Source organism: Lissotriton vulgaris (assembly GCF_964263255.1).
Source record: "Lissotriton vulgaris chromosome 7 unlocalized genomic scaffold, aLisVul1.2 SUPER_7_unloc_1, whole genome shotgun sequence".
Lineage (NCBI taxonomy): Eukaryota > Metazoa > Chordata > Amphibia > Caudata > Salamandridae > Lissotriton > Lissotriton vulgaris.
Window position 1 is genome coordinate 663,697 of NW_028240614.1, and position 26,388 is coordinate 690,084.

General features: G+C 47.2%; 1 protein-coding gene across 1 annotated transcript in view; it reads left to right on the forward strand.

Moving 5' to 3' along the window:
* The window catches only part of LOC147672972 (sulfotransferase 6B1-like), a 266,092-nt gene that overhangs the window by 125,912 nt on the left and 113,792 nt on the right, over positions 1–26,388 (forward strand). The window contains exon 3 of the mRNA XM_086947847.1: positions 3,635–3,724. Within this exon, the coding sequence (XP_086803973.1) occupies positions 3,635–3,724 (90 nt within the window). The remainder of the gene's footprint in view (positions 1–3,634; positions 3,725–26,388) is intronic.

Sequence of the window (26,388 nt, forward strand, 5' to 3'; positions counted from 1 at the left end):
CGGTAACCTACCTAGGCCACGAGATAGGGGTGCAAGGGATCACGCCGAAAACAGAAAACGTAAAAGCTATTTATGAGGCTCCACCAGCCACCAACAAAGAGGAGGTCAGGTCATTCTTGGGCATGGCGGAGTATTACAGCAAATTTGTGATACATTTTGCCTCGAAGACACACCACATGAGGGTGCTGACAAGGGAGATCACTGCGTTCCAGTGGACAGCAGAGGCTCAGAGTGAATTTGAAACCATTAAAAAGGACGTAGCCGGAGCTATAGCACTCCAGGGATATGACCCCCAGGGCACAACGGTGCCCACAACCGACGCCAGCGACAAAGGGCGGGGGGCAGTACTCATGCAAGATCGGGGACAAGGAAAAATGGAGACAATCAGCTTCGCATCCGGCACATTGAGTGATACGGAAAAGAAATACAGTGTCATCGAAAAAGAGATGCTGGCAGTCGTGTGGGCAATGACAAGGTTCAGGCAATTTCTATGGGGCACCCGATTCCAACTGAGGACAGATCACAAGCCCTTGGTGAAAGTGTTAACATCCAGCGGACATGCCAGCGCCACGCCCAGGATCTCGAAGATGACCTTGAAGTTGCTTGAATTCAGGTACGATGTGGAGTATATTCAAGGAAATCAGAACAGAGTAGCAGACTACCTAAGCAGGTCGGCGGCCATGGAACCAGGAGAAGAAGACCAGGAAGGCAAGGAGGAGATGGTAGCACTCACGGAGGACCAAGAGAGAGTCATCTGCAATCAAGAGTGGACAGAGGCTTACGAGGAAGACAGCACCATACAGGAAGTGAAGTTACACATCGTCAAGGGTTTGCCGGACATAAGACAAATGAACGAGAGCCTTAAACCGTACTATGAGGTCAGAGAAGAGCTGTCGTTGGATGACCGAGGAGTATTCGTGTACAGAGGAGATAAAGTTATCCCCCCAGGAGGCATCATTCCCAAGTTACTGGACATACTACACGAAGGCCATCTGGGCATAGGAAAAATGAAATTGAGGACCAAACAAAATTACTGGTGGCCAGGTATGGACCTACGGGCAGAGAGACATGTCAGAGATTGTCTACAGTGCCAGGGAGCAGACAAGACACTCAAACCCTTGCGGCCAGCATTAGGAAAATTCGACCCTCCACAGAATCCGTGGGAAGAACTGTCGATAGACATTCTGGGCCCAATTCTCGACGGCCAAGGTATCCAAATTACGTATGTGTCCTAATAGACAGATACTCGAAATGGCCAAAGGTAAAAGTAGATGAAGCCATGGATGCTGTGAACATTTTAAAGTTTCTATCGGACACTTTCGTGAGAGAGGGCATCCCCAAATCCATCCTGAGTGATAATGGCCCACAATTCACTTCTGAAAAATAGAACAACTTCTTGAAGAGGAATGGAATCATCACCAAACGCACGTCGATCTACCATCCGGCTGGTAACGGTCTGGTGGAACGATTCAATTGAGTAGTGATGGGAGCTGTACAGGCAGCGATCTTCAACTATAAGGACTGGGAAAAGGAGATATGGCACATGGTGTGGGCATACAGAATTACACCCACCGGGACAGGGTACAGTCCCTTCCAGATACTAAGAGGTCGCGAACCATTCACGCATGACAACTGTGCATGGAAGGAAAAAATCATAACGAGTGAGTGGTCCCCCGCAGTGGTACAAGCCAACCTGGAAAAAACACAGACCATTTATGCCAACCACTACAACAAACGCAGGAATGTGAAAAGGACAGGTCTGGAAAAATGCGAGTGGGTGCGGGTAAAGTTGGCAACGTTGCAGAGGAAGGGGGACAGCAAATATAGTAAACCTATGCAGGTCAGGGAGGTTTATGACCGAGCGGCCTTGCTGAGCGATGGGAATGTGTGGTCCCAAGACCGCATGGCAAGGTGCAACAAAGTCTTACGATTGCATCAAGGAGGAGCAGAATGGGAAGACATGGAGGTACCCAATGGAGAGCAGGAACAACACGCCGTGGAGTCGCCGGAGAGGAGAGGCGAACAGCACGAGGAGAATAACCCTGGCAGCGGTCAAAAAACTGCAATGGAAATGCAAGTGAGGAGAACTGATGGGAGCGTGGCTGCGCTGAGAGAGGGAAGGTTAAGCACAGAAACCCAGGACAGAGGGACGCCGGTTACCCCTGCTAGGGTAACCCGGAGCGGAAGAACTGTTGTGAGACACGCAAGGTTTCAAGACTTTGATATGGACAGCGAACTGTAAGTTACACATTCATTGTTTGGAAAAAGGGGAGATATGTAGTGTGCGCACTAGTTGTTGCCCGTCACGTCATGACGTGACGTGCGGGCGGCCATGTTGGCAGCTGCACGCGCAGCTTTAGAGAGGCGCAAAAGCCGACTGGAGGCACAGATCGGCTCGGCGCTCTTTACTGTAGTTATGAGAAATAAATAAGTGTTAACACCACAAACGGCTGCAGAGTCTTTATTATGAAGACAGGCTACTTTACACTCACCCCGCTCCTGTCGGGCCAGGGTCCAGCATAAGAGTGGTCATTGTCCCTGCCCCCGAATGTAAAATGCGCTTAGTTGTCAATACTTATGGACTGTGTTTGTTATTTTCCGAACCACATTAGGTCCTCAGACCTTTGTTTTTAAATACAGATCAGTACAAAGGATGAAGGCTGTAGAGTTGCAGTCAGAAATGTCTTACCCAGATGTGGCCGTTGGGATTGTTCGGTTTTTACGTTCTGTTAAACAGAGTTTTCATGATGGGGTACAGTCGGGAGGGGGGTGGTCGATGGGTCTTGTGGGGTTTAAGTCAATTTTAAACTCCAACTGTTTTTATGTATTGTTTAGAATGTTTTATGGCCAATTGTTCTAATAAACTTGTTTTCTACTACATTTCTACGCTATTGTCACATGTATGTCACCTCCAACTCTGGAAACCTCCCCCGTGTTCTCTTCCTGTATGGATATTTGCCTGTCTTTATTGGAGTTCCTGTGATGGTCTTAGTGTTTACTCCTGTTCTTACTCCTCTTTTCCCTTTTCTGTAATAATAATATTATAAATGATAGGTCCCTCTGAGGTAGGTTGATGTACAGAAGGCTGGTCCAGCAAATAAAGACTGACAAGTAACCTTGCCTCTGAGCACCAGCAAGGATGGTGAATCCCCTGTTCATTTGTAATGTGTAAATCTTTTAAAACATCTCTGCCTCACTTGAAGTTGCCATTGGAATATTCAGTTATAGTTTATATTCTTTTCTGCTGCATGATATGACTTGCAATTGACCTTTGCTAATGTTATTATTATTAGTATTAAAAATGAATCCCTTATTCAGATGCCCTGGGCGACTCTCAACCTTCTTTTATATAGGAGTGCTGAAGTACTGCCAATAACACTATTACTCAATTTGTAATGGTGGTCGAATTTCAACCTCTGAAGGATAACAGGCTGAGTTGTCTTGGTCAAGGTTGAAAGTGGTGATGTGCAGATGTAAGCAGGAAGCCTTCAGCTCACTGAGCCATCTTGCCAGCTCAGCTCCTTGTGTGCTTGCCATGTGACCTGCAGCTGTGACGAGCTGGTAATGAGGGGCCACTGAGGGGTCCAGCCCTCTGCCACGTCAGACTTGTCATTGGCCACTTCTTCTCTTCCAGATTATAAACCAGATCCCTTCTCGAAGAGTCCTAACGACGCATCTGCATCGCGACAACATCCCCAAGTCAATGGAAGTGAGCAAAGTGAAGGTAAGCGCTGCTCTCAGATGGTGAGTTCTTAACTTCCATGGGTGACAGATATTTAATCATCTCTGCTCAGCATCATAAATGTTTTGTATCAGAATGATTTTACTGTGATATCCAGAACAATGGGCCAGATGTGCGTTGGTTTATTTTAGGTCGCACATGGCCAGATTCAACCCTTGTCATGTGCTAGATTGTACCAGTATCAAGCGGGAGAGAGAGGAAAAGGGGCTCGTTTACTTGGGTGTGCTTCGACGCCTGACTACAGCAGAGCGGGTTTTGTTTCATGAATGTGATGTGTTGGTGAAAAGAGTGGAGGTTTAAAAAACTGTCTTACGGCTCCCAGATATCCACAAGACTAATTTAATAGTGGGCCCTTGGCAGTATTTAAAAAGAAGGCGGTGGATATGAGTGGAGGTGATTAAGGACTCCCATATCCTGTGCAGTCAACATGTTTCAGCCAGGCCTCATGTTAAACCGGCTTTCATCAGGACCATATGTGGGTGAAAGTTATAGTGGTTGTCTAAAAGAATGTAAAGACCAGCTATGTGGAGCACTCGCTAAGGTGTGGTATGTGTAAGAGGATGATTTCCTCTAGCGGCTTGGTTCCTGTTAAGAAAAAAACAACAAGACATACAAACAAACACAAAATAGAGTGAGCTTCAAAATGGCACATAAGGTTTATGTGACTCAACTCCGTCGTGTCCGTGTTCTATGCAAGTAAAGGGCGATAGTGAAAACGGAACATGACGGAGGATGGTAGGTGAAATTTAAAAAATGCTTTAGATTATGCGCTACGGTGCGGAGAAATCAATAGCGTAATTGCAATATCCTTTCTAGAAACAGTAGCACTGAAAACATTGGTAATTATGGAGAAAAGCCCCATGAGTTCCGGGAGGGGGCCCAACCTTTAGTCACACACTGTGTGTGTTCTTGGGAAAGAAAGAAACAGACATAGCAAACTTCAATGATGCGGTAGTCTGACTGCGTGAGAAGGTCTCCGCGGTCGGAAACTGTTGGGGAAGAAACCCCCCCGGCACACCTCACTTAGGGGGTATATGTATCAACATACCCCTTTGAGATTTCTAAATAGCGATTTTTAAAGAATCGCTATTTAGAAATCGCAAAATGGGATGTATGTAAAAAATCGCTATTTTTTAACGATTTCTTAATCTTCCTTAATTGCGAATTCGCAAATTGCGAATTCGCAATTAAGGAATAATTTCCCATTCTTTCCTATGGGCCAGGAGGTCCATAGGAATGATTGTGAACTAAATCTCAAATTGCGATTCGCAATATGCTAATCGCAAATTGAGAATAACCCCCCTGAAATGTACATGTGTGTGCATATGGCGCACATACATGCCCAATGGGCATGTGTGTGCGTCACATGCCACTTTAAAAAATGTCAAATTGTGCATTTTTAAAAGAATTCGCAAATTAACATCAACTACAAGTTGGTGGTAATTTGCGATTTCTGAACCAAAATTCGCAAATGAAAAAGGCTACATACATAGCATTTAAAGAATCGCAAAATTGCGATTCCTTAAATTGCGAATTTTTGATGCATGATACATCTAGGCCTTACTTTGCCAAAGTCTGCGACCCACTGTTCAAACCTGTTGGGGCCTGCTTCGGAACTCCGTCGATGCCGGCCATTGGCCGTGGGTATGTTTAAATATCCTTCCGTATTCGCAAGTGTACGCGATCAGAAGCTGAATGTGAGTAGCATCTGTGGACAGAAGGAATAAAACACAGAAGATGGACATGCATCTGTATGTGTGTATGGCAACAGTGGTGGCCCTGAAATAACATTATCTTAAAGAGCGACCAGTAATGTAGACAGATTAACTATGTGTGAGTGATAGCACCTAATGAATATATTAGGGCATCAATCGTATTGTGTCTATAAACAGTGAAGAAAGACTGAGGAAATGTAGTTCCTTGCTGGTGAGACGCATGTCGTATCCCCGTGTTGGGTTAAGGGGAACGCATGCGATGCATGTAGGCATGGAAAAGCGCCGTATGGTCCTCATGGTTGTGAAGGGACTCTATCTGTCCCGATGGTGGGGGCTGACATGAAAGCATGATCCCCATGGTAAAAGCACTAAGTGCAGACCCTGGTAAGGGCAGTGATGCCCAAGTTGTTTCACTGCTCAATATTAGGGGGATTGTTCGCTGCAGCTTCTGGACTCAATCTTGTGGTTTGTGAGGTCCAGGGTACCTGGAGGAGGCATGTTCATGCTGAGTGTAGAAGCATGAGGATTTTAAAGAGGAGGGAAAAGGAAAAAAAAAAGGTGACTGAGCGTTATGTTTGCTGTCAGTGTAGGAGTTCAGTTGTTCAGGCTGTTCCACGGAATGTTGTAGTTTAATCCCTCTTTATGGGTGGAAAGGTGGTATATCCACTGTTGTTCCTTTTGGAGCAGATGTTTGTCATTGGTAATGTTGTGACATTCGGTTTGTTCTATGACTGTCCATTTTATGTCATTTGGAGTGTGTCCTCTCTGAATGAAATTGTCTGTCATTCCGCTGGTGTTCTTTTTGCACCGGATGGGGCTGCGGTGTTCTACTATCCTGGTCCTCACCTTGCGAGTCGTCATTACAATGTAGGGGAGTCTGCATGGGGTCTCGATAAGGTAAACAACATTGGTCGAATTACAATTAGTATGTTTCCTCTGGTGCCAGATTTTGCCTTGCTCAAGATCCAGTGTTTTCGTTGCTCGTGTCAAATGACAGACACTGCAATCACAGCAGGGATAGTGTCCGACTACATTAGGGAGTGCCCAGGTATTAAGCACCGTGTTGGTGACAGGAATCTGGTGTTTCTACGGGCGGGTACCAAGCGGTCTTTGAGGTTGCCTGCCTTTTTATAGGCAAAAAAAGGTTGGTCCCAGGTAGAGGTCACTGTGTTTAGGATGTGCCTATTTTTGCGTATAATCCGTGGTCAGGCTGCAATTCCTCCGTATGCGGAGGAACTGGCCGAATGGGAGGTTTTCTCTGAGAGGACGGGGTGGAAACTCTCAAACTTTAGTAATGAATTCCTTGCAGTTGCTTTGTAATATGTGGTAGTCTGAAGAAGCCCTGCTTTAGGCTCAATAGTGAGTTCCAGAAAGGCTATGCTTTGGGCGCTCGCACTGCTGGTGAAGCGTAGGTAGGAGTCACGCTCATTGAGCCAGATGAGGAAGAAGGCTAGAGAATCTTGTGATCCTGTCCAGACCATAAGAATGTTGTCAATATAAAGACGCCAGAATTTGATATTGTTGGTGTATGGATTTTTGGCTGGTAGGATGTATAGTTTCTCAAAGTGATACACATAGAGGCCAGCCAAGCTCGGGGCAAAAATGCTGCCGATGGACGTTCCGTTTGTCTGAAGGAAGAACTCACCTTCGAATTTGTAGTAGTTCTCCTTCAGAGCTAGTGTGGCGCATTGTAGAATGAACTCCCTGGTGGTCGTATATTCTCAGGTGGTGTCTATTAACATATCATGGAGGACCCTCAGTGTCTCGTCTTGAGGAAGACTAGTGTAAAGGCTTTTGATGTCTAATCCCACCAGAAGTTGGGAAGTGGGGTCAAAGCTCATGTCTATGATGAGATTGAGTAAGTGTTTAGTGTCTTTGATGTAGGTAGAGGACTTCTGCACTAAGAGATTCAGAAAAAGTTGCAGAACCGTAACAAGGGTCCTAGAAGGGAATTTATTCCTGACACGATGGGCCGTACCGGGGGGGTCTCGTCTCTTTATGTATTTTAGGCTCCGTGTAGAAGTAAGGTACCTTGGCCTTTTTGGTGCAAAGAAAATCAGCCTCCTGTTTCGCGATGTGCTTGCTTCCTTCTGCTGATTCTACCAGTGCCACAATGGTGTCTCTGAAAGCATTGGGAGGGTCTTCTCTCAGGCGTCTGTAGTTTCTTCCATCACTGAGTACCTGCATGTGATGGGTCTCGGTGGACACTTCACAAAGTGGTTCACCGCTTCCCTTAGGCAACACACTGCAGCTCACATTTACACCACTGAGGCTCCGTTGGGAGGGGGACCTAAATTGCCAATTAACTGATCCTGAATGGGAGGTGGGGTTAGAGAGCCCCAAGCACATTCCCCGAAACATGAGCTTGCGCTAGATTCAGTATTATTTTACACAGAGAGCATACCTCACCCCAGCCAAGATCAATAGATATTTTTATTGTATCGATGCCGCCTGCCCTGAATGCGACATTCCATTCGAATGGGAGACTTACATCCTACACCTTCATAGCAGAAGTAAAAAGCACAAAGTAACCTCTTGCTTCCTAGAATTAGGCTCGGCAGTAGCTAAAAGGTTGCTCACTAAGAGATGGAAAGCTTTTGAGCCCCAGCATGTGCTAGCCTGGGGGCGCTCTCTATTGACATGGGCTAAAGCAGAGAGTGTCGCAATACACCAGAAGATATATTGCGTACCCCTCACCGTACCACCCAAAGGACAACCCTTGGCAGCTCCTCCGCTAATCATTTTTTGTTTCCTTGTTGTTGCAGCTTTGCAGGCAAGGCCGCTCTGCTGACAGAGCAGGGGAGGAGTGGTTTGCACTCTCTAAAGTGCGCATGAAAGTTTGGGCTGCCCTCTAGGGCCAGCCAAACACTATTGCACACTTTGCATGTTCTCCATGCAGGAGAACATACCCAGCCACCCATTCTCTGGCTGAGAGCCGATCAACGGTGCTCAGACCAATCACAACACTGCATTGCAGCATTGTGATTGGCTATCAGGAGGCTGGGAGCCGGGTGCATCCTGCTTCCTGCCCTGGAAGTGGGGAAGAGGACTGAGAAGAGGCGGCGGCGACAGCGGGTGGCAGTGGCAGACAGGTAAGTGTGTCTTTTTATTTCATTCCCCACACCACTACGTCCCGCCCTCCCACAGACTTCAAATACCAGCCGCCACTGCCATTAACATCTTGTATGGAAGGGCAGTGAGAGACAGCACCCTGCATGTGGGAGGATGGATCCCCGAACTTCTAAATGTGGAAGTCACGCGCAGAGTAGAGCCGCAAACAACAGAAATGCCAGCATAACCAAGAGAGAGAAGGAATCGGACCTCTACCTAGGAGACTGGGTATTAGTGTGGGACTGCTTTGGGTAGTCGACAGTGACTTCACAAGTGACTTCACACTGATGCGCCCCCCCATTAGAAGACATGAGTGAATGAACAAAAAAGGGAGAGCCCCGCCCACGTGCAGTAGCGTGCAGGAGTTTGAAACATGCCCCCTGTCTCTGCCTCCTCTCTTCCGCATGCCGATAGCTGGCCTCGCCCACGCGTAAACTCAGCGACACTAGTACCGTGTTGTGGGCTTTGACTTTACAAACCCGTGCAGCTTCCCTGACAATCACGTTAACTCGTATATGAGACGCAGTGCGTGAGGGGGGGGCTTAAGGGCCAATGGAAAAGGAAAGGAGTGCGGGTTGTGAGGGGTACTTAAAACTCCGGGGCAGATTTACAAGCCCCTTGCGCATCTTTTACGCTGCCGTTGCGTCACTTTTGTGACGCAGCGGGGGTGCAAAGACGGCGCCATGCTGCGGGGTATTTACAACGTGACGCATCTGGGAGATGCGTCACGTTGTAGGGCCCTGCGTCACATGTAGGCGTTCCTGCGCAGGGGGTGGGGGTGTTCCGGTGCAGGAACGCCTCCTAAAGTGGCTGAGTGAAATCTACAAGATTTCACTCAGTCACTTTTAAGGCCATGCTGCGTCAAAACCCTGCGCCTGCTTGAAGCAGGGGTAAGGATTGACGAAGCATTTTTAGGGATAGGGCACCCCCAAGCCTTGCTCCAGCAATGGGCCGCCTTTTTGACAGAGGATGCGACACGCATCTGACCGTGCGCTGCATTGTAAACGCGTCGCATCAGTGGTGGCGCACGGGTGGGCAGATTCATCGCAACTCTTCTTGCGCATCACTGCTGATTAGCAGAGATGCGCCAGAAGTAGTAAATCTGCCCCACAGTATTTTGTCAAATAACCCTGTTTAAGACCAGTTTTTGACTGAGTGAGTATGGAATAATCCCAGGTGAGATCCGACAGACTCCTCCCATACCCGACTGAAAGATCCTGTAGCCAACTATTTATTAAATTATACATTTATTAGGGGGGTGTCACACCCAACCCCCTGAAGCCACGCCCATAGCTGTCATCTGATCTACATCCGGGTCCTGATTCAGGCGCAAACAGCACGTGAGAGCGGCCGCTTCCTCGCCTGGGGACTCAGGCACACTGAGCTCTTCAAACCACAGCAGGGGCCACTGAGGGGCCAAGGGGGCCCTGAGTCTGACAAAATGATGGGGCCCCAGCAGAGGTGAAGAGAGGCCCGTGAGTTACCATATTTCTTTGGCTGAAGGGAGCCCCTGAAAGGAGACCCCTTTCCCCCAGTCACTGGGGTGCAGGCCTTGCACCCCCTGCAGGTGAAGATTGTCTTTCTGTCAAAGCAGCATACTTCTTGGCGAGGAAAAAACATACGGAAATTAAATTCAGCGTGTAGGAGGGGGTATTACACAAATTACCTCTTTCATAACAGCTTTCAAAATAGCAAACGCCCTTGGAGTCTCCTGCTTGCTCCTCTTTCATCACTCCATTGCTTCACCATTTAGTTGTCTTTTTAGTTTCTTTGCTGTGAGAACATTTAAAGGAAAAAAAGGTTTTCATATAATCAGGTCAACTGGAATAATGCGGCGGAGGAGGGCCAAATTATACGGCAGGGTTTAGTAAATGACTCAGGAAGAAATGGTCAATTATTCAGCCTAATGCGGCACATTATGTGATAATATGACAACATTAATTTGTCATTGTTACACATATTAACAGTATCAGGGCTATGGTCTGACCTCATTAGTACCTGTTTGACACCCATATACAGCAAAAACCAACAGTAAGGTGACCAATCAACCTTTGAAAGGCAGTTTTCACAGTGTTTTGAGCCATTTTTGTTAACATCTGTAGATTATGCAGCAGGTGATGGATTATGTGGCAAATATAGCATGTCCATAGTTATGCAGAAAATGCTGCATCCACAAAATCGCATGATTACACTAGTCCTGCCCATAATGTACTGTTGTTAGAAATTGGGTTTCTGGTTGGCGAAGGTATACACCCTGACCAAGCAAGAACCACAGTCATAGTCAGGGTAAGTCACAAACGCACCCTAAATTAACCTGTGCTCACCCCTTGGTAGCTTGGCACAGAGCAGTCAGGCTTAACTTCAGATGAAATGGGTACAGTGTTGTGCAACACTTCAAACAGTAACACAGTGACAACACAACACAGATACTCCAAACCATGTTAGAAAAATTGAGCTTAACTTTATAAATAAAACAAGACCAAAGCAACAAAAATCCAATCAATAGAAGTTGAGATATGATTTTTTAAGAATAAACTGTGAAACAGCGCTTTGTAATCAATACACTGTTAAATCGAATATCTGCTCGCACCAGATCGGAAAATACGATAATTAAATTCTGGTGTAGAATGGGTTATTATGCAATTTTGATCATCTTTGCCAGTAACTCTTGCATAACAGCTTTCAAAATTGCAAACACCCTTTTAAGTGACCTGCTTGCACCTGTTTCATCACTCCACTGCTTCATCATTTAATTGTCTTTTCAGATTCTTTGCTGTGAGATCATTTAAAGAAAAAAAATATTTTCCCATAATCAGGGTAACTGGAATTATGCGGCAGAGGAGGGCCAAATTATATGGCAGGGTTTAGTAAATTATTCAGGAAGAAAAGGTAAATTCTTCTGCATAATGCAGCACATTTTGTGATAGTATTACCACATTAGTTTGTCATGTTTACACATATTAACAGTATCAATAAAAAGGTCGGACCTCATTAGTACCTGTTTGACACCCAAATACAGCAATAAACAACAGAAAGGTGACCAATCAAGCTTTGGAAGGCAGTTGTCACGGTGTTTTTAGTACATTTTTGTTAAAATCTGTAGATTATGCAGCAGGTGATGGATTATGTGGCAACTATAGCAGGCCCATAATTATGCGGAAAATGCTGCATCCACAAAATCACATACTTCTGCAAGTCCTGCCTATAGTGCATTGTTGTTAGAAATTGGGTTTCTGGTTGGCAGAGGTGTGTACCCTGACCAAGCAGGAACCACTATCCTAGTCAGGGTAAATCACAAACACACCCTAAATTAAACTGTGCTCACCCCAGCAGCTTGGCACCGAGCAGTCAGGCTTAGTTTAAGAGGCAATGTGTACAGTATTTGTGCAACACTTCAAACAGTAACACAGTGATAACATCACAAAAAGACTCTAAACCAGGTTAGAAAAAAAAGCGTAATTTTATAAATAAAATAAGACCAAAATGACAAAAATCCAATCACTAGAATTTGAGATATGAATTTTAAAGAATAAACTGTAAAATAGAGCTAAGCCTCAATAAGCGCTTAAATAGAATATCTGCTCATGGCAGACCAGGACATAGTCAAGAGTTCTGGTCGACCGTGATGGAGCATGGGCCGGATCCAGGGATTCAGTGAGGCCAGCTGAACAATAGTAACTTAATCCTGGTTGCATCGACAAAGAAGCGGTACGCAGCTGAGCGATGCTTTTGGTGTTCACCCTTGCGCAGTTGGGCTAATGCTTCAATTTTCTCCACACACAATGGCGGATATGCGTTGCTTGCGAGGGTGGTACGCTAGTTCTGACATGCGGTGGTTCCGAGGTCAAATGCCATGTTTCTACACGTAGTTGAGGCGATGCATCAATTTTCTCCACACTGTGGTGGCAATGCCTTGGTTATGAAGCAGTGTTCCAAATGCGATGCGCTGGTTCTGAAGGCGATGCACTGATCCTGCTTCTTTAACAGCGCCATTGCATCGATTCTTCTCACGCACTAGAGGATGCATAAATCCACCTTAGGCTCACTTCCAAGGGTCCAGGACTGAAGTGGCTCCTCTTGACAGGGCAGACTCACAGATGGCAGAGTCCAGGTGCAGGAGCAGGGTGATTGGAAGTCTTTTATGTCCCTGAGACTTCAATCAGGAAGCCAGCCAGCTGGTCCATGGAGTCCCTGCCCTGGCTCCGGACTCACTACAGGGGGGAATGCAGCCCTTTGTGTGGGACAGGACATATTCTATGCAGGTATAAGTATGAGGCTGTGTCCAGCATCTCTCTACTATCCTGCCCAGGATGGCACATCAGGATGTGGATTGCTCATCAAGTCACCTCTAAGCTTCCTTTGCGTGTAGCTGTCTAGAGGGAATGCACAAAGCCCAGCTGTCACCCACCCTAAACATGTATTCAAAGACAGGCAGCAGGCACCAAATGGCTAAAGTAAGAAAAATGCGAACTTTTTAAAAGTGACATTTAAGAATTACATTTTGAAATCCGACTTCACCATAAGTTTTGATTTTAAATCGTGATTTCAGAGACACCAAACTTGGAGGTTCAATATCTTCCAAATTAGAAATTACACTTATACAAATTTAAGTAGGTTATCCCAATGTTATCCCATGGGAGAGATAGGCCTCGTAGTAGTGAAAAACAAACACAAGTGTTTTTCACTACTAGGACATGTAAAACTTAAAATTTCAAATACACTTCACCCTGCCACTGGGCAGTCCAGGGCCTATCTTATAGGTGACTTTTATGTATTAAAAATTATGGTTTGGGCCCTGCAAGAAGGTTAACTTGCCATACCGACATGGACCAAAGGGTTTCTGCAGCGCAATCAACAACTGACTCCCGGGGTTATATCAATAATGTTATGTAGCAGATTGCTAAGCCTGAAGGCACTCACCGGCTTATACGCCATACCATCAGCTGCTAGAGAGGGAAGTCAAGTCAAGTCAAGTCAAGAGAGATTTATATAGCGCGCTACATACCCATAGGGTCTCAAGGCGCTTGAGGAAGGGTGGGGGATTACTTGTCGAATATCCAAGTTTTAAGTTGCTTTCTGAATGCTAGGTGGTTCTGAGTAAGGCGAAGGTGAGTAGGAAGTGTGTTCCAGGTTTTAGCTGCCAGGTAGGAGAAGGATCTACCTCCCATGGTGGTTTTGTTGATGCGAGGTACAGTGGCAAGGGCTTGGTTGGAGGATCGTAGCTGACGGGAGGGGGTGTAGAAGGACAGTCGTGTGTTGAGGCATTCGGGTCCAAGTTCGTAAAGTGATTTGTGTGCGTGGGTTAGGAGGCGGAAAGTGATCCTCTTATTTACGGGGAGCCAGTGGAGGTTTTTCAGGTGACCAGAGATGTGTTCTTTACGCGGGATGTCTAGTATGAGCCTGGCGGAAGCGTTCTGGATGCGTTGGAGTTTTTTCTGGAGTTTTGCGGTGGTACTGGCGTATAGGGTGTTTCCGTAATCTAGGCGGCTCGTGACCAGTGCGTGGGTGACCGTTTTTCTAGTTTTGGTGGGGATCCAGCGAAATGTTTTTTTGAGCATGCGAAGAATGTTGAAGCAAGATGATGAGACGGCGTTGACTTGTCTGGTCATCGAGAGAGAGGAGTCCAGGATGACGCCCAGGTTCCGTGCGTGGTCAGTTGGGATGGGTGCTTTTCCTAGGGCAGCTGGCCACCAAGAGTCATCCCAGGCGGAGGGGGAGGTGCCTAAAATGAGGACTTCTGTTTTGTCTGAGTTCAGTTTCAGACGGCTGTGCTTCATCCACTCGGCTACTTCTTTCATTCCTTCATGTAGGTTGGTTTTGGCGGTGTTAGGGTCTTTGGTGAGTGAGAGGATCAGTTGGGTGTCATCAGCGTAGGAGATGATGTTGAGGTTGTGTTGGCGTGCGATGGCCGCGAGGGGGCTCGTGTATACGTTGAAGAGGGTGGGGCTGAGTGAAGATCCTTGTGGCACGCCGCAGATGACTTCAGAGGCCTCTGACTTGAATGGTGGGAGGCGGACTCTCTGGGTTCTTCCGGTGAGGAACGAGGTGATCCATTCCAGTGCTTTTCCTTGGATTCCGACGTTTTTGAGGCGCTGTAGAAGGGTGCTATGACAGACTGTGTCGAAGGCAGCGGAGAGGTCGAGGAGGATGAGGGCGACTGTGTCTCCGTTGTCCAGTAGAGTTCGAATGTCGTCTGTTGCTGCGATAAGTGCGGTCTCAGTGCTGTGTTTGGCTCGGAAGCCGAACAGGAAATCAATCACACGGAATCAACACGTTATGATTCACACCAACTGACCCATCAACGCCATGCTGAAGCATATCGTTTGTGGGATCCAGAAGCCCACAGTTGATAAATGAAGAACCCAGCAAGCTCCGAAACACCAGGCAGTCGCCAGTCACACCTGGAATTCACCACACCATCAATTAAAGAGAGCCTTGCAGAACAAGAGGATGAAGTACCCCCCACTGGATTCATTAGAAACCTGGTAAAGGAAGGAAGCCTGACAGGAGGAACTCACAAAAGGTCCATCAAGGTCGGGAACTACAACTCTGCCCTCCAGGGATCACCGACATAATATCGACGACAACAATATCGACCTACCAGAATATCGTGTCAAGACTATTGATGGACAAAATATCGTCATCCTATCGCTACAAAGGTAAGTACAGCAATATCAAAACCAAAATATCGTTGTTCAAAATATTGTTTTTTTAAATGTCCTAAAATTAATCTGGAATAAATTAAATAATAAATATAATTAATAAAAACGTATTTAGAAATATTTAAAAATTAAAACATTTTATAAATAATAAATGTAGTATAAAAATAAATTAAACATACATATATAAAAAATTATATATATATTTACTTAATAATAATATTTAATAATTATTTTAATAAACTATAAAATGTTACATACATAATAACAATTATAAATACATATATATATATTCTTAAACATGTAAGATAAATATAACAATAAATGATATATATATTTATATATAATAAAATAAAATATAAAAAAAATATTTATTTTTAAAACAACATTTACACTACATTTACTAAAACTGTATGAAAATACTGGATAGCGTAGGGCATAAAATTACTATTCCCACTCCAAGGAATGCAATAGTAGGGAAAGTGTTGGATAGCGGAGAGGAAAAATTTACTATTCCCACTCCAGCAAGTGCAACAGTAGGAAAGTGTTGGATAGCGGAGGTGAATAATTTACTTTTCCCACTCCACGGAGTGCAACAGTAGGGAAAGTGTTGGATAGTGGAGGAGATAAAATTACTATACCCACTCGAGGGAGTGCAACAGTAGGGAATGTGCTAGATAGCGGAGGGGAATAATTTACTATTCCCACTCCAGGAACTGCAACAGTAAGGAAAGTGTTAGATAGCGTAGGGGCTAAAACTACTATTCACACTTCAACAAGTACAACAGTAGGGTAAAGTATTGGATAGTGGAGGGGATAAAATTACTATTCCCACTCCAGAGATAGCAAAAGTAGGAAAAGCGTTGGATAGCGGAGGGGAATAATTCACTATTCTCACTGCAGCAAGTGCAACAGTAGGGAAAATGCTGGATAGCGTAGGGGAATAATTTACTATTCCCACTCCACAGAGAACAACAGCAGGGCAGAGCGCCTCAGCAGAGTCATTCCCCTTCTGATACCCCCCACGCAGGTAGGCTTTGTCACAGGACGTTCCTCCAGGAACCATCTCTGCACCCTCGCCTGCACCCTCTGGGCGGCCAAAGACATACCTGTCGATGCGTTGGCCCCCTCCCTTGATGATGGAAAGCATTGATCGCATTGAATGGGGATACCTCCTTGCAATCTTGAAAGGTTTGGCCTTGGGGACCAATTAATTACAAGTTACACCTGCATCGGGGACTGTCCAATGGCCTAGGTCAACGCTGGAGATCCACTGCCCCCGCTGCAATATTACTCACATCCATGCCCCTCGATCCAACCCTTTTGGACGGCTGTTGGGAATACCCTGGGGGCATCCATGATACTGTGACATCCCCTCACCCCCTCATTGACCCTCCTGCATGACGACGGGAACTCACCAGATCTCCTCACCCTCCCCCCCCCCCCGCAGCGCCCCATCCTCCATAAAGCGCTGACTGCAGCCAAAATATGCATTCTCTGTCAATGGAGGTCCCCCACACCCCATCGCAGGGAGACTGGACCTTGGCAATGATGCAGACAGTGACGTGAGAACGTGTTATCTACAACCTGCAGGACCAATCGGAGATGTTCAGGCATACATGACACCCTCCTTACGAGACGATCCCTAAAATGTGCCCCCCCTGCACCCCTCAATTCCCGACCAAAGAGGCCCATATACCTGCGGACCATGATGGCCCTTCTTGGCGAGATGCTGTGAGGCCTTGACCTAGGCCAATCATTGTCCTTGCGTTACCCCCTTTCCCCTCCACCCTGCATCCCCTTCCTTCCCCTACCCTCCCTCCCTTCCAACGGTCCCCTCTTCCCCCTTCCCCCTCCCCCCTTTTCCCCCTCTCTAGCTCCCGCACCCTTCTCTTTCTCGTATCACTCGTCTATCCCTCCACATCTACAATCTACTTCTCCCCGGTCTTTAATCCTCCATCTTTCCCACTACTGCCCTTCACCCTCTCACACTTCCACCCTTCCCCACGGACACATACACGTATCGACCCCTCTCTGCACCATGGGCCTCTGCCACTTTTCCGGCACCCCTCTATGTGCATTGACAAGGACTACACCCCCCCTAGCGCCCCATTGAACGCAATAGGCTGGGGGCACAGTGCTCCTCTCATAGTGCCATTATTGATAACTTCCCCCACCCACAGTCAGAGAATGCATGAATAAATAAATACCCAAGACAATTTTTGTAATGGGAAAATATTGCTGCAGGTTTATTCCATACAAAAGTATGCGATGCCACTGCGAGAAGTCTCCTAAGTGGAGTCCAACCACTAGTGAGGGGTGTGTTAGGGCCCAAATGGCACTTAAGGGCCGCCCTTTAATGGTGGCCCCTGCAGAGGCCACAGGCAGCCCCCTCTCCTTCTTCCAACGCCCACACCATTCAACTCCCTGGGGCACTCCCCCCTACTCTCAGTGATGAATAAAAGTGGCCCCCTACACACTGGGGACACTGGTCCGCCAACATTTAACAATTGCAGATGTATGAAGTATGGTGGCTATCGGCATTGTTTGCACTGAGTGACCTCAATGTGTAGTAGCTTAAACTGATTGGTTGTTTGTGTGGGAATCATGTGTGCGTGTATCACGTGTTAGAATTGTGTGATTTAATGTTGCGTAGGTGATAGTTCAGACACTTTCCCAGATGCCTTTCTCGTGCCTTTCAGAGGATTTGCAGCAGAACCTCATTGTCCTGTCTTCTGTCTAGAACTACCCTGACATTTACCTGGCTAGGGCAGGGTGTGGAGTACTCTATGGTAGAACTACTTTCCTTAACCCCTTCGATGCTGATGACGGAGCGGTTCCGTCATCAACATCGGTTGGGCTGTGCTGATGACGGAACCGCTCCGTCATCAGTACAGCCCTGGGGGAGAGCGCTGGCGCTCCCCCCCCCTGTGCAGCGATCTTGGTTTTTTTTGCTGGGGTGGCATCGGAAGACTTTCCGCTGCCACCCCCTGGCCCCCCCACGCTTCCTGGTGACGTCAGCGCGCACAGCGCGCGCCGACGTCATCAGGAAGCGCTGGACGCGCTGGAAGCCATTTGTTTCCAGCGCGTCCAGGAACAAGGTCGGTGTTTGGTGCTCCGGTGGGGCGGGGGGGCCATTTCTCGGTGCCTTGAGGCATCAGGGGGGAGGAAACACTGTTTCCTCTCCCCTGATGTCCCAATGCTGGGCATTACTGGTTCTGGATCGCGCACAGCGTCGCGATCCTGCACCAGTAATGCCCCCACTAGACACCAGGGATGTTTTTTGTTGGAAAGGAAGCGACCCCTTGGGCAAGGGTCGCTTCCAGGGGGAATTATTTTGTAATTCAGACTTTTCTGCCCCCCCTGGGTCGACATCGCTCGTTTTAGCGAGCGATCTCGACCCAGGGGGGGCAGAAAAGCCCACTAGACACCAGGGATTGTTTACGTTTGAAAAGGAAGCGACCCCTTGGGCAAGGGTCGCTTCCAGGGGCAAATATTTTGAAATTCAGACTTTTCTGCCCCCCCTGGGTCGACATCGCTCGTTTTAGCGAGCGATCTCGACCCAGGGGGGGCAGAAAAGCCCACTAGACATCAGGGATTTATGTATAATTGTAAAGGAAGCGACCCCTTGGGGAAGGGTCGCTTCCAGGGGCAATATTTTTATAATTCAGACTTTTCTGCCCCCCCTGGGTCGACATCGCTCGTTTTAGCGAGCGATCTCGAACCAGGGGGGGCAGAAAAGCCCACTAGACACCAGGGATTGTTTATGTTTGAAAAGGAAGCGACCCCTTGGGCAAGGGTCACTTCCAGGGGCAATTATTTTGTCATTCAGACTTTTCTGCCCCCCCTGGGTCGACATCGCTCGTTTTAGCGAGCGATCTCGACCCAGGGGGGGCAGAAAAGCCCACTAGACACCAGGGATTTATGTATAGTTGTAAAGGAAGCGACCCCTTGGGGAAGGGTCGCTTCCTAGGGCCATCATTTTTCAATGCAGACTTTTCTGCCCCCCCTGGGTGCAGATCTCCCATGTTAGTGCGTTATCTGGACCCCGGGGGGGCAGAAAAGCCCACTAGACACCAGGGATTTATTTCTAATTGTAAAGGAAGCGACCCCCTTGGGGAAGGGTCGCTTCCTAGTGGCCCATAATTTTTTGTAGACTTGTCTGCCCCCCCCTGGGGGCAGATCACCCATTTTCTGGGCCACATCTGGACCCAGGGGGGGTAGAAAAGCCCACTAGACACCAGGGATTTTAGTATATTTATAACGGAAGCGACCCCTTGGGCAAGGGTCGCTTCCAGGGGGCATTATAAATATTGTAGACTATTCTGCCCCCCCCCCCCCCTGGGGGCGGAGTGGCTGTTTTTTTTACAGTTTCTGGTCCCAGGGGGGGGGGGGGGTTATAGAAAAGCCCACTGTACTCCAGGTTTTTGTTTTTTATAGGGAGCGACCCCTTGGCCAAGGGTTGCTTCCTTTGGCCCATTTGTTTTCAGTATGTTCTGCCGTGTCTTTATTTGGCCTCTCTGCCCTCCGTAGGGTTGCTTCCAGGGGGCCCACGTTTATAATGATTTATAATCTTCCCCCCTTGGGGACAGACACCCCATTTGTGACATACCCTGTGACATAGCCTGTTGTAATGTGTGTTGTTTTTTTTTCTCTTTAGAGTGTTGCAGTGTGCGGTTCCGTTACTGGTTGTTCTGCTGTTTCTGTAGTTGTATGTGTTTGGTAAGAGACCTCTTTTCTGTTCAATTGTACTGTGATTGTATTTTTTTGAAAAGTGTGTAGTAAAATACGAGTATGTTTGGTTTCTGTTTGTTGTGATTGTAAAACATGTTTTGCATTTGTTTTTGATGTGTCCTTCTGTAGATGTAAGTGTGTTTTCTTCTTCTTTCTAGTGGGATATCGTTGCCCCTTTGCTGTGTCTTTGCAGAGTAGGTGCTGGTGAGTGTAGTTGTATCTTGTAAGTGAATTGTATATATTTTCTAAATTAGTTTTTTTTTGGAAAAGGCTTACATTTTTCATCTTACTTTGCGCAGTGTTGGGGTTGTTGTTGTTTGTGCAGACTCCTTTATTTGTAAGGATAATGGCTAGCCGCCGGATTACTGCTCAGCAAGTTGTTGGATTGCTTTTTGATTCTTCCTCTGACCATGGTCCAGAGTCTGACTCTGATTCTGAACCAGAGGTGGGAGGTGAAGATTCAGGTAGTGAGTTTTCTCTACACATGGCTTCATCTGATGATGAAGACACTCTGAGTGCTGATGAAGCTACTTTTGGTGTGGATGATGTGCCTGTGGTTGCGGAGGACATTGCTGCGCCTGTGGTTGCAGAGGACATTGTTGTGTCTGTGGTTGCGGAGGACATTCCTGTGCCAATAGTGCGGCAAGAGACATCTGGGCTGCAGCCTGGGGTTGCTAGTATTCCTGTTGGTGCAGTAAGACGAGAGGCAGCTGGGCGGCAGCCTGCGGCTGCAAGACTTGATGTTGAAAGTTCTGACCTCTGGGTTGCACCAGGCATGGTGCAGCCGGCATTGCCTGAATTTACTGGTGTTCCAGGGTGTAGGGTACAGAAAACTTTTTGCCTATTGATTTTTTCAAGTTGTTTATGGATGATGTGTTTGTGGCAGAGATTGTAGAGCAGACTAATTTGTATGCTGAAAATTTTTTGAGGGTGAACAGTGCCAGCCTTAAGCCCCACGCTAGAGCTACCCGGTGGACTCCCACAAATTTGGAGGAGATGAAAAAGTTTTTGGGTTTAACTTTTTTGATGGGCTTGCTTAGGAAACCATCAATGGCTTCATATTGGTCTACTAGTCCCTTGATGGCTACAGCTATATTTCCGGCAGTCATGAGTCGTGATCGGTATTTGCTTCTGCTTCGGATGATGCATTTTGTTGACAATAGTCTTGCTTTGCCACGAGATCACCCTGATTGTGACCGTCTTTTCAAGATTCGGCCTGTCATTGATCATTTCGTTGATCGATTTTCTGAGATCTTTTATCCTGGGAAAGAAATTGCAGTGGACGAGTCTTTGCTGTTGTTCAAAGGCCGCTTGGTATTTCGGCAATACATTCCTAGTAAGAGGGCACGCTATGGAATCAAACTGTATATGCTGTGTGACAGTGAGACTGGATATGTCTCTAATTTCAGGGTGTACACTGGTAAGGAATCCAGGATTAACCCCCCTGGTTGTCCGTCGACTTTTGGAGTGACTGAGAAAATTGTGTGGGAACTTGGTCGTGGATTTTTTAACAAAGGCCATCATTTGTATGTCGATAACTTCTACACTGGTGTGCGGTTGTTCAGGGAATTGGGCAAAGTGGACACTGTTGCTTGTGGCACAATCCGCTCAAACCGTAAAGGTTTCCCAAAAGAACTTGTGTGTCAGAAGCTTGCTCGGGACAGTGTAGTGCATTGCGTTGTGAGGAGCTTCTAGCTGTGAAGTTTTCAGACAGGAGAGATGTCTACATGTTGACTACAATACATGATGAAAGCACTGAACCGGTGACTGTTTGGGGTCAGGTTGCAGAAGTGCGCAAACCTGTGTGCATAATGCACTACAATAAGTACATGGGTGGTGTTGACAGAGTAGATCAGAGGTTGGAACCGTATGCTGCTCTTCGTAAGGCTTACATTTGGTACAAGAAGTTGGCTATCCATCTTTTCCACTTGGCAACCTTTAATGCTTTTGTTGTGTTCCAGAAATCTTGTCCCCAGTCAAAGATTACTTTTGAAAAGTTTCAGGAGTCTGTAATAGGCAGCCTTGTTTTAGTTGAACAGGCAAGTGTTCCTAGAGTTGGAGTGGTGGAGGATATTGCCAGATTGAAAGATCGCCATTTTCCTGGTCAAATTCCTCCTACAACCTCAAAAGACTTTCCCAGTCGGAGATGTAGAGTCTGTTGGCGAAGAGGTTTGCGGAAGGAGGTTCGTATGTACTGCCCTGACTGCCCTTCAAACCCCGGGCTGTGTGTACCTGCTTGTTATAGATTGTACCACACGCAAAAGAATTTTTGGGAGTATCAATGAGTGGTAAAGTGAACTGGTTGGTCTTATTGTTCAGTTTTAAAGTTTGCATTTGTGTAGTCTTTTTAGTGTAGTTGTTGAGTTAGTAGATTTGTATCAATTTGCAATTTGTTTTTGTTTTTCTTTCATTTTCAAAAAAAACTAAAGTATGATGTTGGTTTGCGTGTAGTGTCCATTGTCTGACGGTGTGCATGGTTTGGCGCTTGGCTGCCGGTGTCTGTGGACTGGTGCTTGTCTGGCGGTGTCTGTGGACTGGTGCTTGTCTGGCGGTGTGCGTGGTCTGGTGTTTTGTTGGCCATGTGCGTGCTCTTGCGCTTGCCTGGTGTTGTGTTTGGATTTGTCCTTGGCTGGTGGTGTGCGTGGAGTGGTGCTTGGCTGGTGGTGTGCGTGGAGTGGCGCTTGGCTGGTGGTGTGCGTGGAGTGATACTTGGCTGTCTGTGCACGAAGTGGTGCTTGGCTGGCGGTGTGTGTGGAGTTGCGCTTGGCTGGTGGTGTGTGTGGAGTGACGCTTGGCTGGTGGTGTGTGTGGAGTGGCGCTTGGCTGGTGGTGTGCGTGGAGTGCTACTTGGCTGTCTGTGCACGGAGTGGTGCTTGCCTGGCGGTGTTTGTGGAGTGGCACTTGGCTTGGGGTGTGCGTGGAGTGGTGCTTGTCTGGTGGTGTGTGTGGAGTGGTACTTGCCTGTCGGTGTGCGCTGAGTGGTGTTTGGCTGGCGGTGTGCATGGTCCGGTGCTTGGATGGTGGTGCGCGTGGAGTGGCGCTTGGCTGGCGGTGTGTGTGGAGTGGTACTTGGCTGTCTGTGCACGGAGTGGTGCTTGGCTGGCGTTGTGTGTGGAGTGCCCCTTGGCTTGCAGTGTGCGTGGTGTGTTGCTTGGCTGGTGGTGTGTGTGGAGTGGTACTTGGCTGTCGGTGTGCGCTGAGTGGTGTTTGGCTAGTGGTGTGCATGGTCTGGTGCTTGGGTGGTGGTGTCGGTGGACTGGCGCTCGGCTGGCGGTGTGTGAGTAGTTACTTTGGTCACTACACACACTGCTAGGTGAGTGACACTCCACGCAGTCCATCATTTTGTGTTGTTGAAATTTCAGAAATGTGGGCGTGTGAAAGTGATGGGCCCTTGAATGGCGCTGTCTGCTGGTGTGAGTGTTGAAATGTGATGGGTCCGCGGCTGGCGGTGTGAATGTTTTGTATGTGTCACACGTACGAAAGGTGTATGAATGGCCTGTAAAGAGGTTGGTGCCTTGACGTGGCTTTACAGCTCACGAGCTGTGAGTCAGTGGTTCAGTTTATCATACTTTCAATTATAAGCAGTGTATTTCATTTTTTTGAAATTACTTGCAAATATAATTGTATGTACAGAATCATCACTCACCCTCGTGCCAAATCCAACCAGAATGTGTGTGTGCTTGCGGATTTGATGGCTGTGCGTTAATGTTTGTCTTTTATCTCTTTCTGAAGTAGGGTGTACCTTGTCCCTTATTGTGATTGTTGTAATGTGTTGCTGTTCTTTCCGGATGGTGTCAATGGTCTGGTTTGTATCAGGTATGAAAGGCGCGTGAATGGCCTGTAAAACGGTTGGTGCCTTGTCGTGGCTTTACAGCTCACGAGTTGCGAGTCACTGGTTCGGTTTTTATGCATTTATTTATTGACAGAGCATTTCATTTTTTGAAATATCTTGTTAATTAAATTTTATGTACTGAACCATCACTCGCCCTCGTGCCAAATCCAACCTGTATGTGTGTGTCTTTGAGGAATAGTTAGCCTTGCCTTGAATGTTTGACTTTTGAGTAACTCTGTTACGGTGTACATTATAGCCATAAATAACTTACTAAATTTAGTTATTATTGTTAAACCATGGAAGTATATGGTCATGTCTTTCTGGTGAATTCTATTGTTGATTTTTATCCAGAATCTCCTGCAAACTTGAAATTGTCTGTCACAATTTCCTTGAATCACACGCTCTCAAATTGAAAACTTAATTCTCCACTGTACGATTTGGACCGTTTCCTGTTGCAGCCACTATGCCTACCCACGCAAGTGAGGTACCATTTTTATCGGGAGACCTGGGGGAACGCTGGGTGGAAGGAAATTTGTGTGTGCCCAGTGATGCCACGCTTTCCCATGCAAAAAAGTGTGAAAAAAATGATTTTTTTTAGCTAAAATTGAGGTTTGCAAGGGATTCTGGGTAAAGGAACGTTGGAGGATCCATGCAAGCCATACCTCCTTGGAAGCCCCCGGGTGTCTACTTTTCAGAAATGTGTGGGTTTGGTAGGTTTCCCTAGATGGCCGTCTAGCACGGGGCCAAAAACCCAGGTAACCCCTCTTGCAAAAGCTGGTGGTATTGAATGTCAATCCCACCAGCTTTTGAAAGAGGGGTTACCTGGGTTTTTGGCCCCGTGCGAGACGGCCATGTAGGAAAACCTACCAAACCCACACATTTATGAAAAGTAGACACCCGGGGGCTTCCAAGGAGGTATGGCTTGCGTGGATCCTCCAACGTTCCTTTACCCAGAATCCCTTGCAAACCTCAATTTTTGCAGAAAAAGTCAGTTTTTTCACACTTTTTTGTGTGGGAAAGCGTGGCGTCACTGGGCTCACACAAATTTCCTCCCACCCAGCGTTCCCCCAGGTCTCCCGATAAAAATGGTACCTCACTTGCGTGGGTAGGCATAGTGGCTGCAACAGGAAACGGTCCAAATCGTACGGTGGAGAAATTGCAATACCCAAATGCAAAACAACCTTGATTTGGGGGGGGGGGCACCTGAGTCTTTGGCCCGGGGCTCGGTGGTATTCTTTGGAAACTATCAAACCCAAACAGTTCTGAAAACTAGACACCCGGGGGAGTCCAGGGAGGTATGGCATGCGTGGGTCCCCCAATGTTTTCCTACCCAGAAATCCCTGCAAACCACAAAATTAGGTTAAAAAAACAGTTTTCCATACATTTTTGCGTGGGATCGCCGTGTCGGCACAAATGTCCTACCACCCTGCGTTCCCCTTGTTCTCCCGAGTAAAATGATACCTCACTTGTGTGGGTGGGCCAAAGGCCTGTGACTAAGGCAGGGGGGCTTAATTTGTTACACTGAAATACTACTTTTTTCAACATTCGTTTTTGGCCTGTTCTGCTTTGGGGCACCCACACAAGTGAGGTATCCTTTTACTCGGGAGAACAAGGGGAGCGCTGGGTGGTAGGACATTTTTGCCGGCACGGTGATTCCACGCAAAAAAGTTTGAAAAAGTGATTATTTTACCTAATTTTAAGGTTTGCAAGGTGTTCTGGGTAGGAAAACGTTCGGGGACCCACGCATGCCATACCTCCCTGACTCCCCCGGGGGTCTACTTTTCAGAACTGTTTGGGTTTTGTACTTTCCAAAGAATACCACCGAGCCCCGGGCCAAAAACTCAGGTGCCCCCCCCCAAAATCAAGGTTGTTTTGCAATTTGGGATTGTAAATTCACCACCGTACAATTTGAACCATTTCCTTTCGCAGCCACTATGCCTACCCACGCAAGTGAGGTACCATTTTTCTCGGGAGACCTGGGGGAACGCTGGGTGGGAGGAAATTTGTGTGAGCCCAGTGACGCCACGCTTTGCCACACAAAAAAGTGTGAAAAAACTGACTTTTTCTGCAAAAATTGAGGTTTGCAAGGGATTCTGGGTAAAGGAACGTTGGAGGATCCACGCAAGCCATACCTCCTTGGAAGCCCCCGGGTGTCTACTTTTCATAAATGTGTGGGTTTGGTAGGTTTTCCTACATGGCCGTCTCGCACGGGGCCAAAAACCCAGGTAACCCCTCTTTCAAAAGCTGGTGGTATTGAATGTCAATCCCACCAGCTTTTGCAAGAGGGGTTACCTGGGTTTTTGGCCCCGTGCGAGACGGCCATGTCGGGAAACCTACCAAACCCACACATTTCTGAAAAGTAGACACCCGGGGGCTTCCAAGGAGGTATGGCTTGCGTGGATTCTCCAACGTTCCTTTACCCGGAATCCCTTGCAAACCTACATTTTTGATGGAAAAATCAGTTTTTACACACTTTTTTGTTTGGGAAAGCGTGGCGTCACTGGGCTCACACAAATTTCCTCCCACCCAGCGTTCCCCCAGGTCTCCCGATAAAAATGGTACCTCACTTGCGTGGGTAGGCATAGTGGCTGCAAC